The sequence below is a fragment of the Oncorhynchus nerka genome, linkage group LG15 (assembly GCF_034236695.1).
Source record: "Oncorhynchus nerka isolate Pitt River linkage group LG15, Oner_Uvic_2.0, whole genome shotgun sequence".
Classification (NCBI taxonomy): Eukaryota; Metazoa; Chordata; class Actinopteri; order Salmoniformes; family Salmonidae; genus Oncorhynchus; species Oncorhynchus nerka.
In genome coordinates this window covers 71,836,453-71,852,836 of record NC_088410.1, presented here as the reverse complement: position 1 = coordinate 71,852,836, position 16,384 = coordinate 71,836,453, and the positions used below count along the sequence as shown (strand labels likewise).

Sequence of the window (16,384 nt, the reverse complement as noted above, 5' to 3'; positions counted from 1 at the left end):
GTAGGGGTGGTATACAGGTATACAGAAGATAGCCCTACTTGGTAAAAGACCAAGTCCATATTATGGTAAGAACAGTTCAAATAAGCAAAGAGAAATGACAGTCCATCATCACTTTAAGGCATAAATGTCAGTCAATCTGGAACATTTCAAGAACTTTGAAAGTTTCTTCAAATGCTGTCGCAAAAACTGTCGCAAAAACCATCAAGCGCTATGATAAAACTGGTTCTCATGAGGACCGCCAGAGGAAAGGAAGACCCAGAGTTACCTCTGCTGCTGAGGATAAGTCCATTAGAGTTACCAACCTCAGGCAATTAACTGCACCTCAGATTGCAACCCAAATAAATGCTTCAGAGTTCAAGTAACAGACATCAACTGAGGAGACTGCGTGAATCAGACCATAATGGTTGAATTTATGCAAAGAAACCACTACTAAAGGACACCAATAAGAAGAAGAGACCTGCTTGGGCCAAGAAACACGAGCAATGGACATTAGACCGGTGGAAATCTGTCCTGTGGTCTGAGTCCAAATTTGAGATTTTTGGTTCCCACTGCTGTGTCTTTGTGAGACGAAGAGTAGGTGACCGTGAAGCATGGAGGGGGTGGTGTGATGGTGCTTTGCTGGTGATACTGTCTGTGATTTATATAGAATTGAAAGCACACTTAAGAGAGCCATAAATCTTGCTTGTTTGTAGGTGACCAAATACTTATTTTCCACCATAATTTGCAAATAAATTCATTAAAAATCCTACAATGTGATTTTCTGGATTTTTCCCCCTCATTTTGTCTGTCATAGTTGAAGTGTACCTATGATGAAAATTACAGGCCTCTCTCATCTTTTTAAGTGGGAGAACTTGCACAATTGGTGGCTGACTAAATACTTTTTTGCCCCACTGTACCTTTATTTAACAAGGCAAGTCAGGCAAGAACAAAGAACAAATTCTTATTTTCAATGATGGCCTAGGGGGGGTTAACTGCCTGTTCAGGGGCAGAACGACCGATTTGTATCTTGTCAGCTCGGGGATTTGAACTTGCAACCTTTAAGTTGCTAGTCCAACGCTCTAACCACTAGGCTACCCTGTCACTCCCAAGTATGAACTTTTTCCACAACTGGCACCAGTTTGACGCCAAAACAATGACAAAAAAAATATATATTGACATAACGTAAAACTTCAATTCATTTTCTTTAATTCACTCAACACAACAGGCGCTTATTAAAGACAGGCTTCTATTTTAGCCAGGCGTTTATTTCCTTAATGCACATAGCTTTTGCTCATTTGTATAGTTAATTGTTTAATACATATCTTAATTTCCCACACTGTGTATCATTTAAACAATGTGTCATGGTTATTTTGTCTTAGTATGGCTCTATAAAAATGTTTCATGTGCAAACTTTTCCTTGACAGAATAATTATTCTCCTTTTTGACTGTGTATTTTCAGCAATCTTACTTTCGCCAGCAAATTTCGCCACTGCCGATTTCTAGGGGTCTGGGCCCGGTTTCATAAAACATCTTAAATGTTTCCCTTAAAGGTTTACTTTAAGGAATAATTTCCCTTACCTAAGGGAATTGTTTAAGGGTGTTGCATAGAGCCCCTTTAACATTTCTTTAGGTAATGGCCTAATTTAAGGGTTTTGCGGTAGTTTGAAAGTATATACCGCAGAAAGAATCTCTGGTTACCATGGAGACGACCTGATTCAGACTGAACGTTTGTCAGAGATCGCATTTATTTTGGTAGAACACAAGATATAACTTTTACATTTAAAACAGGAGAAACAAATTGATTCAGAAGATAATAAATTGCATTTATTTTAGTAATTTTTTACTCAACTTGTTTCTATTACTTTCTAGCACGTCATGCTAACTTAGAGTAGGTAGTTAGCTAGCTTTATAGCCATGGATTGTGCACCTTCCATTGTTTAGCTAAGTAGCTGGCTGTTGTCCTTTTAAACCAAAACCAGAGGAAAGCAACATTCACCACAAAAGCAGTTTAGATTTATATCCATACTGAATTTAGATGCACCATGCAGAAATCGTTCTGCCATTTCCTGGTTGTAAAAAATTCTAATAGTATGCCTAATTTCAGTATCTATGTGACAAAACAAGCTTGCCCAGCCCCAGCTAACACACCTGACTCCAATAATCAACTAATCGTGATCTTCAGTTAAAAATGCAATTAGTTTATATCAGGTGTGTTTGCTAGGGATGGGAGAAAAGTGTGACACCAAGCAGGCCTCCGAGGACTGGAATTGCCAAGGCCTGGTGTAGAGAATCATTGTACCATCTAAACCGCTGTGAAATATATTTTCCATAACCAAAAATATAGTATTTTCAGCTGTTTGAAGCTGGTGTACAAAACCGAAAGTAAGACGCAAAAACGAAAATTAAGAACATGGAGCATAGCAACAGCGCACATAAAACAGAACTACCGTTTCTTAGACTTACTTTCCATGAGAATGGCATATCTATGTGCATTTGGTCGGGTTGCCCAAAAAGCTTTAAGGGACCTCATGGGCACCCTTAACTTTCACTTAATTTAAGAAGGAAATTTGCATTAAAATGTTTTGTGCTACTGACTTAAAGTTAAGGAAACTTTAAGGGGAAAATGAACAATTTATGCATCAGGCCCTGTTCTCCCGAAGTTGTCCGAACTGTTTTTGTGCCTGCCAATTAGCCAGCAGTTCTCAGCTGTTAACAGCCAGTGGCGAGCAGTTTCTTACTGGCGATAAAAATGATCGACCTAATTTTTTCTTATTCATTACTGAATTATTTAATGTAACAAATCAAACATTAAACCTATACGTCATTTAGTCTGTCCTACCTATACGTCATTCTGTCTGTCCTACCTATACGTCATTTAGTCTGTCCTACCTATACGTCATTCTGTCTGTGCTACCTATACGTCATTTAGTCTGTGCTACCTATACGTCATTCTGTCTGTGCTACCTATACGTCATGCAGTCTGTCCTACCTATACGTCATTCTGTCTGTCCTACCTATACGTCATTCTGTCTGTCCTACCTATACGTCATTCTGTCTGTCCTACCTATACGTCATTCTGTCTGTCCTACCTATACGTCATTCTGTCTGTCCTACCTATACGTCATTCTGTCTGTGCTACCTATACGTCATTCTGTCTGGGCTACCTATACGTCATGCAGTCTGTCCTACCTATACGTCATTCAGTCTGTCCTACCTATACGTCATGCAGTCTGTCCTACCTATACGTCATTCTGTCTGTCCTACCTATACGTCATTCTGTCTGTCCTACCTATACGTCATTCTGTCTGTGCTACCTATACGTCATTCTGTCTGTGCTACCTATACGTCATTCTGTCTGTGCTACCTATACGTCATTTAGTCTGTCCTACCTATACGTCATTCTGTCTGTGCTACCTATACGTCATTCAGTCTGTGCTACCTATACGTCATGCAGTCTGTCCTACCTATACGTCATTCTGTCTGTCCTACCTATACGTCATTCTGTCTGTCCTACCTATACGTCATTCTGTCTGTCCTACCTATACGTCATTCTGTCTGTCCTACCTATACGTCATTTAGTCTGTGCTACCTATACGTCATTTAGTCTGTCCTACCTATACGTCATTTAGTCTGTCCTACCTATACGTCATTCTGTCTGTCCTACCTATACGTCATTCTGTCTGTCCTACCTATACGTCATTCTGTCTGTGCTACCTATACGTCATGCAGTCTGTCCTACCTATACGTCATGCAGTCTGTCCTACCTATACGTCATTCAGTCTGTCCTACCTATACGTAATTTAGTCTGTCCTACCTATACGTCATTTAGTCTGTGCTACCTATACGTCATGCAGTCTGTCCTACCTATACGTCATTCTGTCTGTCCTACCTATACGTCATTCTGTCTGTCCTACCTATACGTCATTCTGTCTGTGCTACCTATACGTCATTTAGTCTGTGCTACCTATACGTCATTTAGTCTGTCCTACCTATACGTCATTTAGTCTGTCCTACCTATACGTCATTTAGTCTGTCCTACCTATACGTCATTCTGTCTGTCCTACCTATACGTCATTCTGTCTGTCCTACCTATACGTCATTCTGTCTGTCCTACCTATACGTCATTCTGTCTGTCCTACCTATACGTCATTCTGTCTGTGCTACCTATACGTCATTCTGTCTGTGCTACCTATACGTCATTCTGTCTGTGCTACCTATACGTCATTCTGTCTGTGCTACCTATACGTCATTCTGTCTGTCCTACCTATACGTCATTCTGTCTGTCCTACCTATACGTCATTCTGTCTGTCCTACCTATACGTCATTCTGTCTGTCCTACCTATACGTCATTCTGTCTGTCCTACCTATACGTCATTCAGTCTGTCCTACCTATACGTCAATCTGTCTGTCCTACCTATACGTCATTTAGTCTGTCCTACCTATACGTTATTCAGTCTGTCCTACCTATACGTTATTCAGTCTGTCCTACCTATACGTCATTCTGTCTGTCCTACCTATACGTCATTCTGTCTGTCCTACCTATACGTCATTCTGTCTGTGCTACCTATACGTCATTCAGTCTGTCCTACCTATACGTTATTCAGTCTGTCCTACCTATACGTCATTCAGTCTGTCCTACCTATACGTCAATCTGTCTGTCCTACCTATACGTCATTTAGTCTGTCCTACCTATACGTCATTCTGTCTGTGCTACCTATACGTCATGCAGTTTGTCCTACCTATACGTCATGCAGTCTGTCCTACCTATACGTCATTCAGTCTGTCCTACCTATACGTCATTTAGTCTGTCCTACCTATACGTCATTCTGTCTGTCCTACCTATACGTCATTCTGTCTGTCCTACCTATACGTCATTCAGTCTGTCCTACCTATACGTCATTCTGTCTGTCCTACCTATACGTCATTCTGTCTGTCCTACCTATACGTCATTTAGTCTGTCCTACCTATACGTCATTTAGTCTGTCCTACCTATACGTCATTCAGTCTGTCCTACCTATACGTCATTTAGTCTGTCCTACCTATACGTCATTTAGTCTGTCCTACCTATACGTCATTCAGTCTGTCCTACCTATACATCATTCTGTCTGTCCTACCTATACGTCATTTAGTCTGTCCTACCTATACGTCATTCAGTCTGTCTATACGTCATTCAGTCTGTCCTACCTATACGTCAATCTGTCTGTGCTACCTATACGTCATTCAGTCTGTCCTACCTATACGTTATTCAGTCTGTCCTACCTATACGTCATTCAGTCTGTCCTACCTATACGTCAATCTGTCTGTCCTACCTATACGTCATTTAGTCTGTCCTACCTATACGTCATTCTGTCTGTGCTACCTATACGTCATGCAGTTTGTCCTACCTATACGTCATGCAGTCTGTCCTACCTATACGTCATTCAGTCTGTCCTACCTATACGTCATTTAGTCTGTCCTACCTATACGTCATTCTGTCTGTCCTACCTATACGTCATTCTGTCTGTCCTACCTATACGTCATTCAGTCTGTCCTACCTATACGTCATTCTGTCTGTCCTACCTATACGTCATTCTGTCTGTCCTACCTATACGTCATTTAGTCTGTCCTACCTATACGTCATTTAGTCTGTCCTACCTATACGTCATTCAGTCTGTCCTACCTATACGTCATTTAGTCTGTCCTACCTATACGTCATTTAGTCTGTCCTACCTATACGTCATTCAGTCTGTCCTACCTATACATCATTCTGTCTGTCCTACCTATACGTCATTTAGTCTGTCCTACCTATACGTCATTCAGTCTGTCTATACGTCATTCAGTCTGTCCTACCTATACGTCATTCAGTCTGTCCTACCTATAAATCATTCTGTCTGTCCTACCTATACGTCATTCAGTCTGTCTATACGTCATTCAGTCTGTCCTACCTATACGTCATTCAGTCTGTCCTACCTATACGTCATTCAGTCTGTCCTACCTATAAATCATTCTGTCTGTCCTACCTATACTTCATGCCGGTGCGTATGCTCTGGTCGCTGGACGTGGGCTGGCTCTGGACAGTGACCTGTCCAAGGCTACGGGCCACCATGGCCACAGCCCTGAACTTGCTGCGGGTGCCTGTGTTGGGGCTGTTGGCATTCTGGCGGTGGTTGAGCCGTTCCTCTGTACTGCGGCTCACCCCTCCACGATTGTGATCCGTACACACTAACGACACCTGCATCCTGGCTGGGACTGGGAGCCACCTGGAATTGCTTAAGGTGCTCTGGTTAGAGCTTGTGGTGGGTCAGTCTGTACGACAAGATGCCTCGACAAGACGTCTGGACAGTCTCTTGGTCAGGTCAAGCTATCTGTGCACAGAGCACACCAACACCCCCAGCTGTCAGTGTCAGGGTGGGCAGTTATGTCTGCAGAGAAAAGAGAAAAGGAGAGGAGCGAGGAGAGTTGTGTCCTGCTTCAACACTGCCTCAGCCTGTGTGCTCTGTCTTCTTCAGAAAACAACACCCGGCCGCTGTAGACTGCAGGCACATGAACACCGTCCCGGTCCCGGCACAGACACAAAAACAGACGAAGATGCACTCTCCAAAAAATAAGTACAGCGTCCCATGAAGAGTGAAGCAGTTTAATGAATCTTCCTTTGCAGTCCCGACTGGCTTATCCTCGACTCATCCGTCTGTATCACTTACGCTTTCTGTAGGAATCAGAGGCTGACAGGCAGATTTAGTCGTCCTGCAATTTCCTTTTAATCTGGAGCTCAGTGCTACAGATAACACCTCGCGCTGCAAAGATCTGAGACTGGAGACATCAGCACAAAGAGACAGAGGCAGGAGGATATGAACTATTCCAGGAGGTAAAATTCTGTTCCTTTACAATAAGTTCCCAGCAACAGCTGTCCTGGTTGTGTGAATACTCAGCAGATCTGTGTGTCAATCAGAGGGCAACCTCTCATTCAGACTCCCATCCCTCCCGGATTAAACTTACATGTGTATGCCTCGCGCAAGGCAAAGAGGCACAGTGAGGAGAAGAGGAGAAAGAGAAAGGGAGGGAGGGAGGGATATGGAGAGATGCTATCGAGAGGAATATTGAGAGAGCTACAGTAGCGAGTGCAGGAGAGATAGAGGGGGGGGGGGGGGGGTGAAGAGATGAGGGGGCCAAGAGAGGGAGACTCTCAGTGTCTACAGCTGCTGTCATAAGAGAGGCTGGCTAGTGTATTGTTAATCCACTTCTCATCTATGCTCCAGCATGGCTAAGTCACTATGGCAGAGTGTAGGCCTACTTCATGGTGGTCCAGCGTGGTCCAGTCAGGTTCAGTGTGACTCAGTCAAATCCAGTCAGGTTTAGGGTTGTCCAGCTCAGGTCCAGTGTGATCCAGTCAAGTCCGGTAGTTCAGTGAGCGGCAAGTAGTTAAACTTGGTCGAGTCAGATGAGCGAGGCTCAGGAGTAGGCTGAATGCTCAGTGCTGCAGAATGGCTACTGGCCCCAGATCAGGGGACTGCTCTCACATGGGTTGGGCAACGGGGCATGAAATATTTATTATGTAACTTTATCTGCCCTGATGCATGTCTAAGCCAGGAGTGTCACAGGCGAATTACAGCTGAGTTCGCTGCATTGTTGTCTCTCCCCAGATCCCACTCAAACATGGCAACCGCCATTAAATGAAAATAAATTATTCTGGGCATATTTATTCATTTGAATCATTTCATTACATCAGTAAGAATGAATAACAATACAGAGATAGAACATAGCCTGTATTCAATTACTGCCTACATGAGGTGTTACAGGCCCAATGCAGTTGTTTTTATACCTATATCAAATCATTGCTGGGTAACAATTAAGTACCTTACTGAAATAGACTGCCATTAAAATGGGCAAGAAATGTAAAAAAAAAACTATCCCAAGCAAGACTTTTACTAGGACTGTCTGTGAGTGGTCTGAGTGTGGAGGGGGAAACTAGCCGTTATTGGCAGAGCGGTTTGGAACTGTTATTGATCTATAACCGGGGTATTTTGAAATACCCACGGGATGGTTTTCATATACCGTCAATACCGCTGAAACCATTTGACGTTTTTGAATACATTGGAATATTTTGAGCTACTTTTTAATTAAATATCTGCAGACGACTTTTGCAATACGTTAGGAGATAAACCGCTATCTGCTTTTCATTTAGTCTGTCACATTATTTTTCACTATGAAGCTCACCGTAGTTCCCCAGAACAGCAGCCAATCATGTGTTCATTGTAAAGTCCATAGAGTTCTAAATTTATCGGTGAGTCTCTCCATGTTGAGCATTCTGGTAATAAGACGTCCAAGAGGATCATTTTTTGTTGTCTTAGCGCTCCCTTGTGTGCTATGCAGTTAATACCGTAAATCCCGAGCTGGCAGAAGAACGGTATGATGGCATGAAAATCAGTATAACTCCCCCCAAAAAGTGGTTGACCCGAAAGTAGTCTGTTCTTTCGACCAATAGATTGGTAGACATTTTTAAAAGTGTATTTTCACACACACACACTATTTGTGTGGAGTTTAAATGTATTTGGCTAAGGGGTATGTAAACTTCCAACTTTAACTGTATGCATGTATGTGTGTGTGTGTGTGTGTGTGTGTGTATATACACACACACACACACACACAAACTGTTCAAAAGTTTGGGGTCACTTAGAAATGTCCTTGCGTTTGAAAGAAAAGCACATTTTTTGTCCATTAAAATAACATCAAATTGATCAAAAATACAGTGTAGACATTGTTAATGTTGTAAATGACTATTGTAGCTGGAAAAGGCAGATTTTTTATGGAATATCTACATAGGAGTACAGAGGCCCATTATCAGCAACCATCACTCTTGTGTTCCAAGCTGTGTTACCTAATCCAAGTTTATCATTATAAAAGGCTAATTTGATCATTATAAAACCCTTTTGCAATTATGTTAGCACAGCTGAAAACTGTTGTCCTGATTAAAGAAGCAAGAAAACTGGCCATCTTTAGACTAGTTGAGCATCAGCATTTGTGGGTTCGATTACAGGCTCAAAATGGCTAGAGACAAAGAACTTTCTTCTGAAATTTGTCAGTCTATTCTTGTTCTGAGAAATGAAGGCTATTCCCCGTGAGAAATTGCAAAGAACCTGAAGATCTCATACAACACTGTACTACTCCCTTCAAAGAACAGTGCAAACTGGCCAGAATAGAAAGAGTGGGAGGCCCCTGTGTACAACTGAGCAAGAGGACAAGTACATTAGAGTGTCTAGTTTGAGAAACAGACACCTCACAAATCCTCAACTGGCAGCTTCATTAAATAGTACCAGCAAAACACCAGTCTCAACGTCACCAGTGAAGAGACGACTCCAGGATGATGGCCTTCTAGGTGGAGTTGCAAAGAAAAAGCCATATCTCAGACTGGCCAATAAAAATAAAATATTAAGATTGGCAAAAGAACACAGACAATGGACAGAGGAAGATTGGAAAAAAGTGTTATGGACAGACAAATCTAAGTTTGAGGTGTTTGGATCACAAAGAAGAACATTTGTGAGACGGAGAAAAACATGAAAATATGCTGGAGGAGTGCTTGACGACATCTGTCAAGCATGGTGGAGGCAATGTGATGGTCTGGGGGTGCTTTGGTGGTGGTAAAGTGGGCGATTTGTACAGGGTAAAAGGGATCTTGAAGAAGGAAGGCTAGCACTCCATTTTGCAACACCATGCCATACCCTGTGGATGGCGCGTTAATTATTGGAGCCAATTTCCTCCTCAACAAGGCAATGACCCAAAGCACAGCTCCAAACTATGCAAGAACTATTTAGGGAATAAGCAGTCAGCTGGTATTCCGTCTATAATGGAGTGGCCAGCACAGTCACAGGATCTCAACCCTATTGAGCTGCTGTGGGAGCAGCTTGACCGTATGGTACGTAAGAAGCGCTCATCAAGCCAATCCAACTTGTGGGAGGTGCTTCAGGAAGAATGGGGTGAAATCTCTTCAGATTACCTCAACAAATTGACAACTAGAAGCCAAAGGCCTGCAAGGCTGTAATTGCTGCAAATGGAGGATTCTTTGATGAAAGTAAAGTTTGGAGGACACAATTGTTTCAATTTTTTTTAAACTCATTATTTATAACCCTGTCAACATCTTGACTATATTTCCTATTAATTTTGCAATTAATATATTCATGGATAACAAGGACATTTCTAAGTGACCCCAAACTTTTGGACGGTAGTGTATGTAAGTAAGGTATTTCTAAAAACACGTTTTCACTTTGTCAATGTGGGATATTGTGTGTAGATTGATGAGGAAATTGTTTTATTACATTTTAGAATAAGGCTGTAATGTAACAAAATGTGGAAAAAGTAAAGGGGGCTGAATACTTTTCGAATGCACTGTATGTATGTATGTATATGCTTTATAATGCTTTTGAATGACACTTCCGGTTTTGGTGGGAAATACCCGGGTTACCTGGTGGAAAAGTGATTTATTCTCGGGATGGAACATTTGTAAAATACCAGGAAAATATTCAACCCTAGTCTTACCCTGGAGGAGCCTCAGTGATGCTAAACACAAGCAGGCAGAAGAGGGTATGTTCTGCGGGGAAGGGACAGATTATTCCGGTCCCTTTATTTTCTACCCTTGGATTAGCACCAGACGTATTCCCCGGCCTGTGTAGTTCAGTTGAGTTCAGCGCTGCACACCTTGTACGTGAGGCTTCACGCTGAATGCTCCCCAGGTCTGTCAACTCTCATGTCCTCTCTGCTGGGATGAAGCTGTAGTGGCCTGTCTCTCTCATACACTCCTATCCAGCCCTTGGGACCAGTGCCCTGACACAGCACCAATACAGCCATGTTACGTAAGCAGGCCTCCTTCTCCCCTCCTACGGTCTTCTCTCTGTTCTGCTCCACTTGGCTGCAGGGCCAGTTGAGGGGCTGTGTATGGCGCAATCTCATGAGGATCAGTGGCATTCAGGGTCATTGAACACAACTGACATATACATTTTCCTGGTGATATTTTTCCTAATGAAGAAATCCTGACAACAGTAATTGACAACAGTAAGCTATGCTAATGATTAGCATGACATCCCTGATGTCCCTTGAGAAGAGGGGCAATGGTATTTCCTGTGGTTAGGGAAGCAGTAACCGGGTCCCAAGGACTAGGAATGATAAGTAACAGATCCAGTGTTCAACCCAACACTCTGCCTTTCCACAAGAGGTTGCCAGGCTAAGACAGTTGTAGCATTACTCTTATTTTGGTTTTGCAAAAGATGACCCCTAGTTGATATGGCTGGCTTCACTCTATGCTCGCATGGTTTGCAGTGGTGGACCTTAACCTAATATATCCCTATTCCCTGCCTCAATGTCCCCTCCCCTGTTATGTCTATCTCAGACAGCCTCCCTGCCATCACGCCCTCTCACTCAATTATTGCAATCCTCTCTAATGCTTTTCAATTAAACTCTCGGCCAGCTGACCAACATTAACATGGCAACAATGTCTCGCTACTGTGCTCCACACTGCAGTAACAAACACGGACTAGCCATACCTCACACTGTCTCAATGAGCTAAGAATTTTGAATGGAGAGAAAGAGACACAGAATGAGACGGTGGGAGGGAGTTCTATGTTTAGTGTTAAAATAACTTCTACTGAGTTTGGTATAAGACAATGATACCCCAATTTGATTACAGGCTTCAAAGGCATCCCCTCTTATCTGTGTCTGATGATCGGTGCAGTAGTCAGTAGTCATCACAGACTGCCTGGCAGGCAGGCAGAGCTACTGTGCACACACAGGCCTTGCTGGCCCCCTGCAGTGGTAGCTGTCAGTGATGGAGCTAGCTACAACCCCAGAGAACAAATTAAGCGCCAGAAAGACAGAAAAACTTGTCTATCAACTTTTAATGATAATGTCCCTTTCAGTACATTGTCCTCACAGTAGTTTTGTGGTGCCTATTATTTTATTCCTCCTGTGTTTATAAGAAGTACATGCTTGAGAGTAGGCTAGGCAGTTAGACAATGTTATGTACTGTAGCATAGCTTTTGCTGTATAATAATCATGCTCTACAGGTCCGTGTCAGCAGCACAGGTTGTTGTTGCAGAGTGACTTCCCAGAGGCGTCATTATGATATGGCTGTATCATCGATTGGCTAAGCTCCCTGCTGCCCAGGACAGGAGTGTGAAGGAGGACAGGCCAGAGACACTTATTTGTCAGCTGGGTGGGTTTGCGCATGTCCATGTTGAGTGGCTGTAGTTGGTCAGAGAGCGAGATTCTACACATTACTATTGTATATTTTTAGCTGTGAAATGTGGCATTACTTGCCCAGTTCGGTTGTAGAGCTCTTCATCGCTGTGCCGCTAAGAACATATGGACTATAGCCTAGCCGCTGTGCTGTAGTCGTGATCAGTGAAATCTGTGTGCACCGTTGTCCTAGTCACTGCCTCTCAAGCTCCTCTCTCTCGCTCTCCTCTTCCTCCCACTCTCAGTGAGTGGGCCCTATCAGCACACTGCACCCCTTCAGAATGATTGAGTGTCCAGGAGAGATTGTAGCAGCGTAATAGATTTGGGATAAATTCTGGTTGGGCTCTTAATCAAAGAGAGAACGCAGAGAGCACAACATAAGGGAGAATGGGGATGTGGGAAGGGAGATAATGTATTTCTTTCTTTAGTTAGGAGCTTTGTTGAACTGCTGATAGACATAGAAAATCAAATGACATCAAGACCTTCCCTTCACCTCTACCAACAATAGACATAAATCGTTGATTCATTATTTATGGTAAGGATGATAGGTCTATATCTCCCACCACAACGGTGTGCTTTATCCTAAGATTAAAATATCTAGGGAAGACATGTATTCCTAAGCAAGCCCATGAAATAGTTGTTCAGCAACTCTTGGTAGGACAAAGGAGGTTTTCAGAAATAAATATCTGATTGTTAAATCTACAGGCCTGCAGTGCCAGTACTCTCGAGATTGTATTTTTATTTCTTATGGATGCTCATTAGCTGCTGCCTTACTCGGATCCAGCGCAATTAAGGCAGTTTAACCATTTTAAAAACATTACATTCACAACAGATTGTGTGCCCCCTCAGGCCCCTACTCTACTACCACATATCTACAACACAAAATCCATGTGTACGTGTGTATAGGGCGTATGTAATCATGTGTTTGTATGCATGTGTCTGTTTGTTGCTTCACAGTCCCCGTTGTTCCATAAGATGTATTTTTATCAAATGTTATTGGTTCAATGAGTTACTTAATGCGGAATATAGTTCCAAGTAGTCATGTCTCTTTATAGTACTGTGGGCCTCCCATAGTCTTTTCTGGATTTGGGGACTGACCTCTGGTGGCATGTCTTGTGGGGTATGCATGGCTAGAGTATGATATATTATATTATATATTGTGTAATACAGCAACACCTAAAAGGCTCGATCCTTAAATGAATGTTTTCCAAATGAAGCCCAAAGCACATCCTCCTGCCTATCCGTTTGTCCCGTGTGGCTCAGTTGGTAGAGCATGGCGCTTGCAATGCCAGGGTTGTAGGGTTTGATTCCCATGATTGACCAGTACGAAAAAGTATACACTCACTACTGTAAGTAACTCTGGATAAGAGTATTACTGTAAATGACAAACTTATTTGTTTTAAATCCCATATTGTTGATTTAGTTCGCTGCTTACAAGGCCCAGGTAATATGAGGTCCAGGAGTGGAGAGAAGAGGCATTGTCATTAGGCCTATGTGTTGGATCAGCAGACTAGGAAGTGGTGATGGACGGTTGCTTCTTTGTGGCGGTTGCCCGGGTCTGATCTCTGCTGTGGGTGTTCCGTCCAGAATGTGGAGACAAGAAGAAGAAGCCAATTTGGACTATTGAGATGAGCTCACCCCCTGTGTGGGCATACATATTTATTCCAACAGACTTGTTTTTCCATTCAACCCTCTAAACTCTCAGAGACAAGCCTGCTAAATGTGAGACACCATAAGCGGAGAGTCACCCTGCTCATTATGCTATAGTTCCTGTCACCCAGTCTCTGCTGCGGCTCTCCGCCACTTTCTTTCCTTCCTCCACATGTCTGCAATAGCCTAGTCCAGTGTTTCTTAATACTGGTCCTGGGGACCCATAGGGGTACCATAGTATTGCCCCAGCACTACTACAATTTATTCAACAAATGATTTGAAACAGGTGCGTTGGTGCTAAGACAAAAACAAAAACATGTGCACCCCTTTGCGTCCCTAGAACCAAGAATTGAGAAACACTGGTCTAGTTTAATGGGGCAAAAACACATTAAAGTGCTGGAGTAGGCTGGTGTGGATTACATGTTGACACTATCTGGGCACCCTGCGCCACTGTCCCCTGGTCCCGGCCTCTTCCTTGATTCTCCTGGAGCACAGCTCCCCGTGCATTCAAGTTTCCGCAGCTTTTGGTGGAGAAGAGCTGCGTGCGTGTGTGTGTGTGCTCCCCATTCTCACACTCTGCTGGACTACCATGAGAGGAGAGAGCTCCCCCAGCACCCTGCCCTCCAGTCAGGCACCCTGACCAGAACCTTGAGAACAACCATACGACCCTGTTGCACCGAGCATGACTGAGGGTGTAAATTAGGGACTCAATGGTCTCCATGTGATGTGTCTACAGCTGTTGCTAGGAGTTACAGTTTGAATGAGTGTTTTGTAGAAGGAGCAGTACAGTGAAATCCAAAATTGTGCACTTTTTCTCCCCCAGATTCTATTTAAGTCATGGTGAACAAAAGTTCAGGGTTCTAAGACTAGGCCTGTCAGTTTGTTGCAGCTTGTCTGCTGGATTCTTTTGATGGAAGTTGTTTCTCCACACTGCATTACTGCCTGTTTGTTCTTCACAACATCTTTTTAATTCTCTCCCAGCAGAACCAACTAGCTGTATGGGCCTGGTTAGACAAGGTTCAGTATTAGATTCCTTGTAACGCGTGCGTCTACGGTCTCCTCACTCCTTCAACCAATAGTGTGTGGACTCCTATTACCACAGTGTTGACTGTGACCTTCCACTATTATTATATTAAGCCAAGCTCCTCCACTCCCACTGAACACTGCAATTGTCTGACAGATCAATTGCACTGTCGACTCAAATGCCAAATGCAGTAAAAATGGTTTGCCCTGTGTTTTATATCATATTGTACACCAGCTGATGAAACTAACTGTAAAAGTGGAGAAAAATTAAATCAGTATTATTTCCTGATAGTTGCTGGCTGAAAATACAATCTACATTCAACCTTCTTATCAGCAGGTTTGCATAGGCGGGAGTTTCGGCTTTCCATGGTGACATCACCATGCGGTAGGATTAGGAGTTAGTGCTGAACCCAATTAGTCAATTGTTTAGTTGATTGCCCGGTCGACAATATTTTTTTTGTCGAGATGTAGCATACATACAGTGCATTCGAAAAGTATTCAGATCCTTTGACTCCGGGATGCTGGCCTTCTAGGCAGAGTTCCTCTGTCCAGTGTGTGTTCTCTTGCCCATCATAATCTTTTATTTTTATTGGCCAGTCTGAAATATGGCTTTTCCTTTGCAACTCTGCCTAGAAGGCCAGCATCCCGGAGTCGCCTCTTCACTGTTACGTTAAGACTGGTGTTTTGCTGGTACTATTTAATTGAGCTGCCAGTTGAGGACATGTGAGGCGTCTGTTTCTCAAACTAGACACTCTAATGTACTTGTCCTCTTGCTCAGTTGTGCACAGGAGCCTACCACTCTTTCCATTCTGGTTAGAGCCAGTTTGCACTGTTCTGTGAAGGGAGTTGTGCACAGCGTTGTACAAGAGTTCCTCTGCAGCACTCCACCAATCTGGCCTTTACGGTAGAGTGGCCAGACGAAAGCCACTCCTTGGAGTTTGCCAAAAGGCACCGTAAGGACAGAGTTCTTTAGGCATGTCATGACTTGCCGTCTTGGATGGAGATCAAAGGTGCCGGCTAACCAAAGGTTTGGTTTCAAAACCCTCCTCTCCTGGGGGTTGGCAAGTTTAATCATGGTTGTAAATACCTGGCAGGAACTGTCTCTCCATGGCCATGCAGTATTGAGGGGAAAGAACCCTTTTGTTACAAGAAGATTCTTCCTGCCAAAACTACAACATCCAAAAGTGGAGAATGAAACAATATTCCTAACACAAAAAATGTGGGAAATGGTCAGGGGGGACTTCAAGAACAATCATGTCAGATCATTTATTGTTTGGTGATATCATTAAGACACAGACATCTACATTGTGAAAGCTCTTAAAGTTGCCATGTTTCCGTTAGAGTTTCATCTAAATATTGTAAAACATAATGATTACATATGAAACTATTTGTGAAAAGATAGCAATGTGATTTTAGCCTTCTAAATGAGAAATTGTATTTCATATAAAGTTTTATCCAGTCAGTAACCACACCCACGTGAGCACAGACATTATGCCGGTGTGATGGAATGCGCCCTTTGACCAGAGTGCTT

General features: G+C 43.0%; 1 protein-coding gene across 8 annotated transcripts in view; it reads right to left on the bottom strand.

The window, feature by feature from the left end:
* The window catches only part of kcnab2a (potassium voltage-gated channel subfamily A regulatory beta subunit 2a), a 134,920-nt gene that overhangs the window by 47,869 nt on the left and 70,667 nt on the right, over positions 1–16,384 (bottom strand). The window contains exon 1 of one of the 8 annotated variants that reach the window (XM_029683434.2): positions 5,979–6,954. The exons of the other annotated variants lie outside the window; for them this stretch is intronic. Within the exon in view, the coding sequence (XP_029539294.1) occupies positions 5,979–6,196 (218 nt within the window). The 5' untranslated portion in view covers positions 6,197–6,954. Of the gene's footprint in view, positions 1–5,978; positions 6,955–16,384 lie in introns of those variants that run through there. 8 annotated transcript variants of the gene reach the window in all.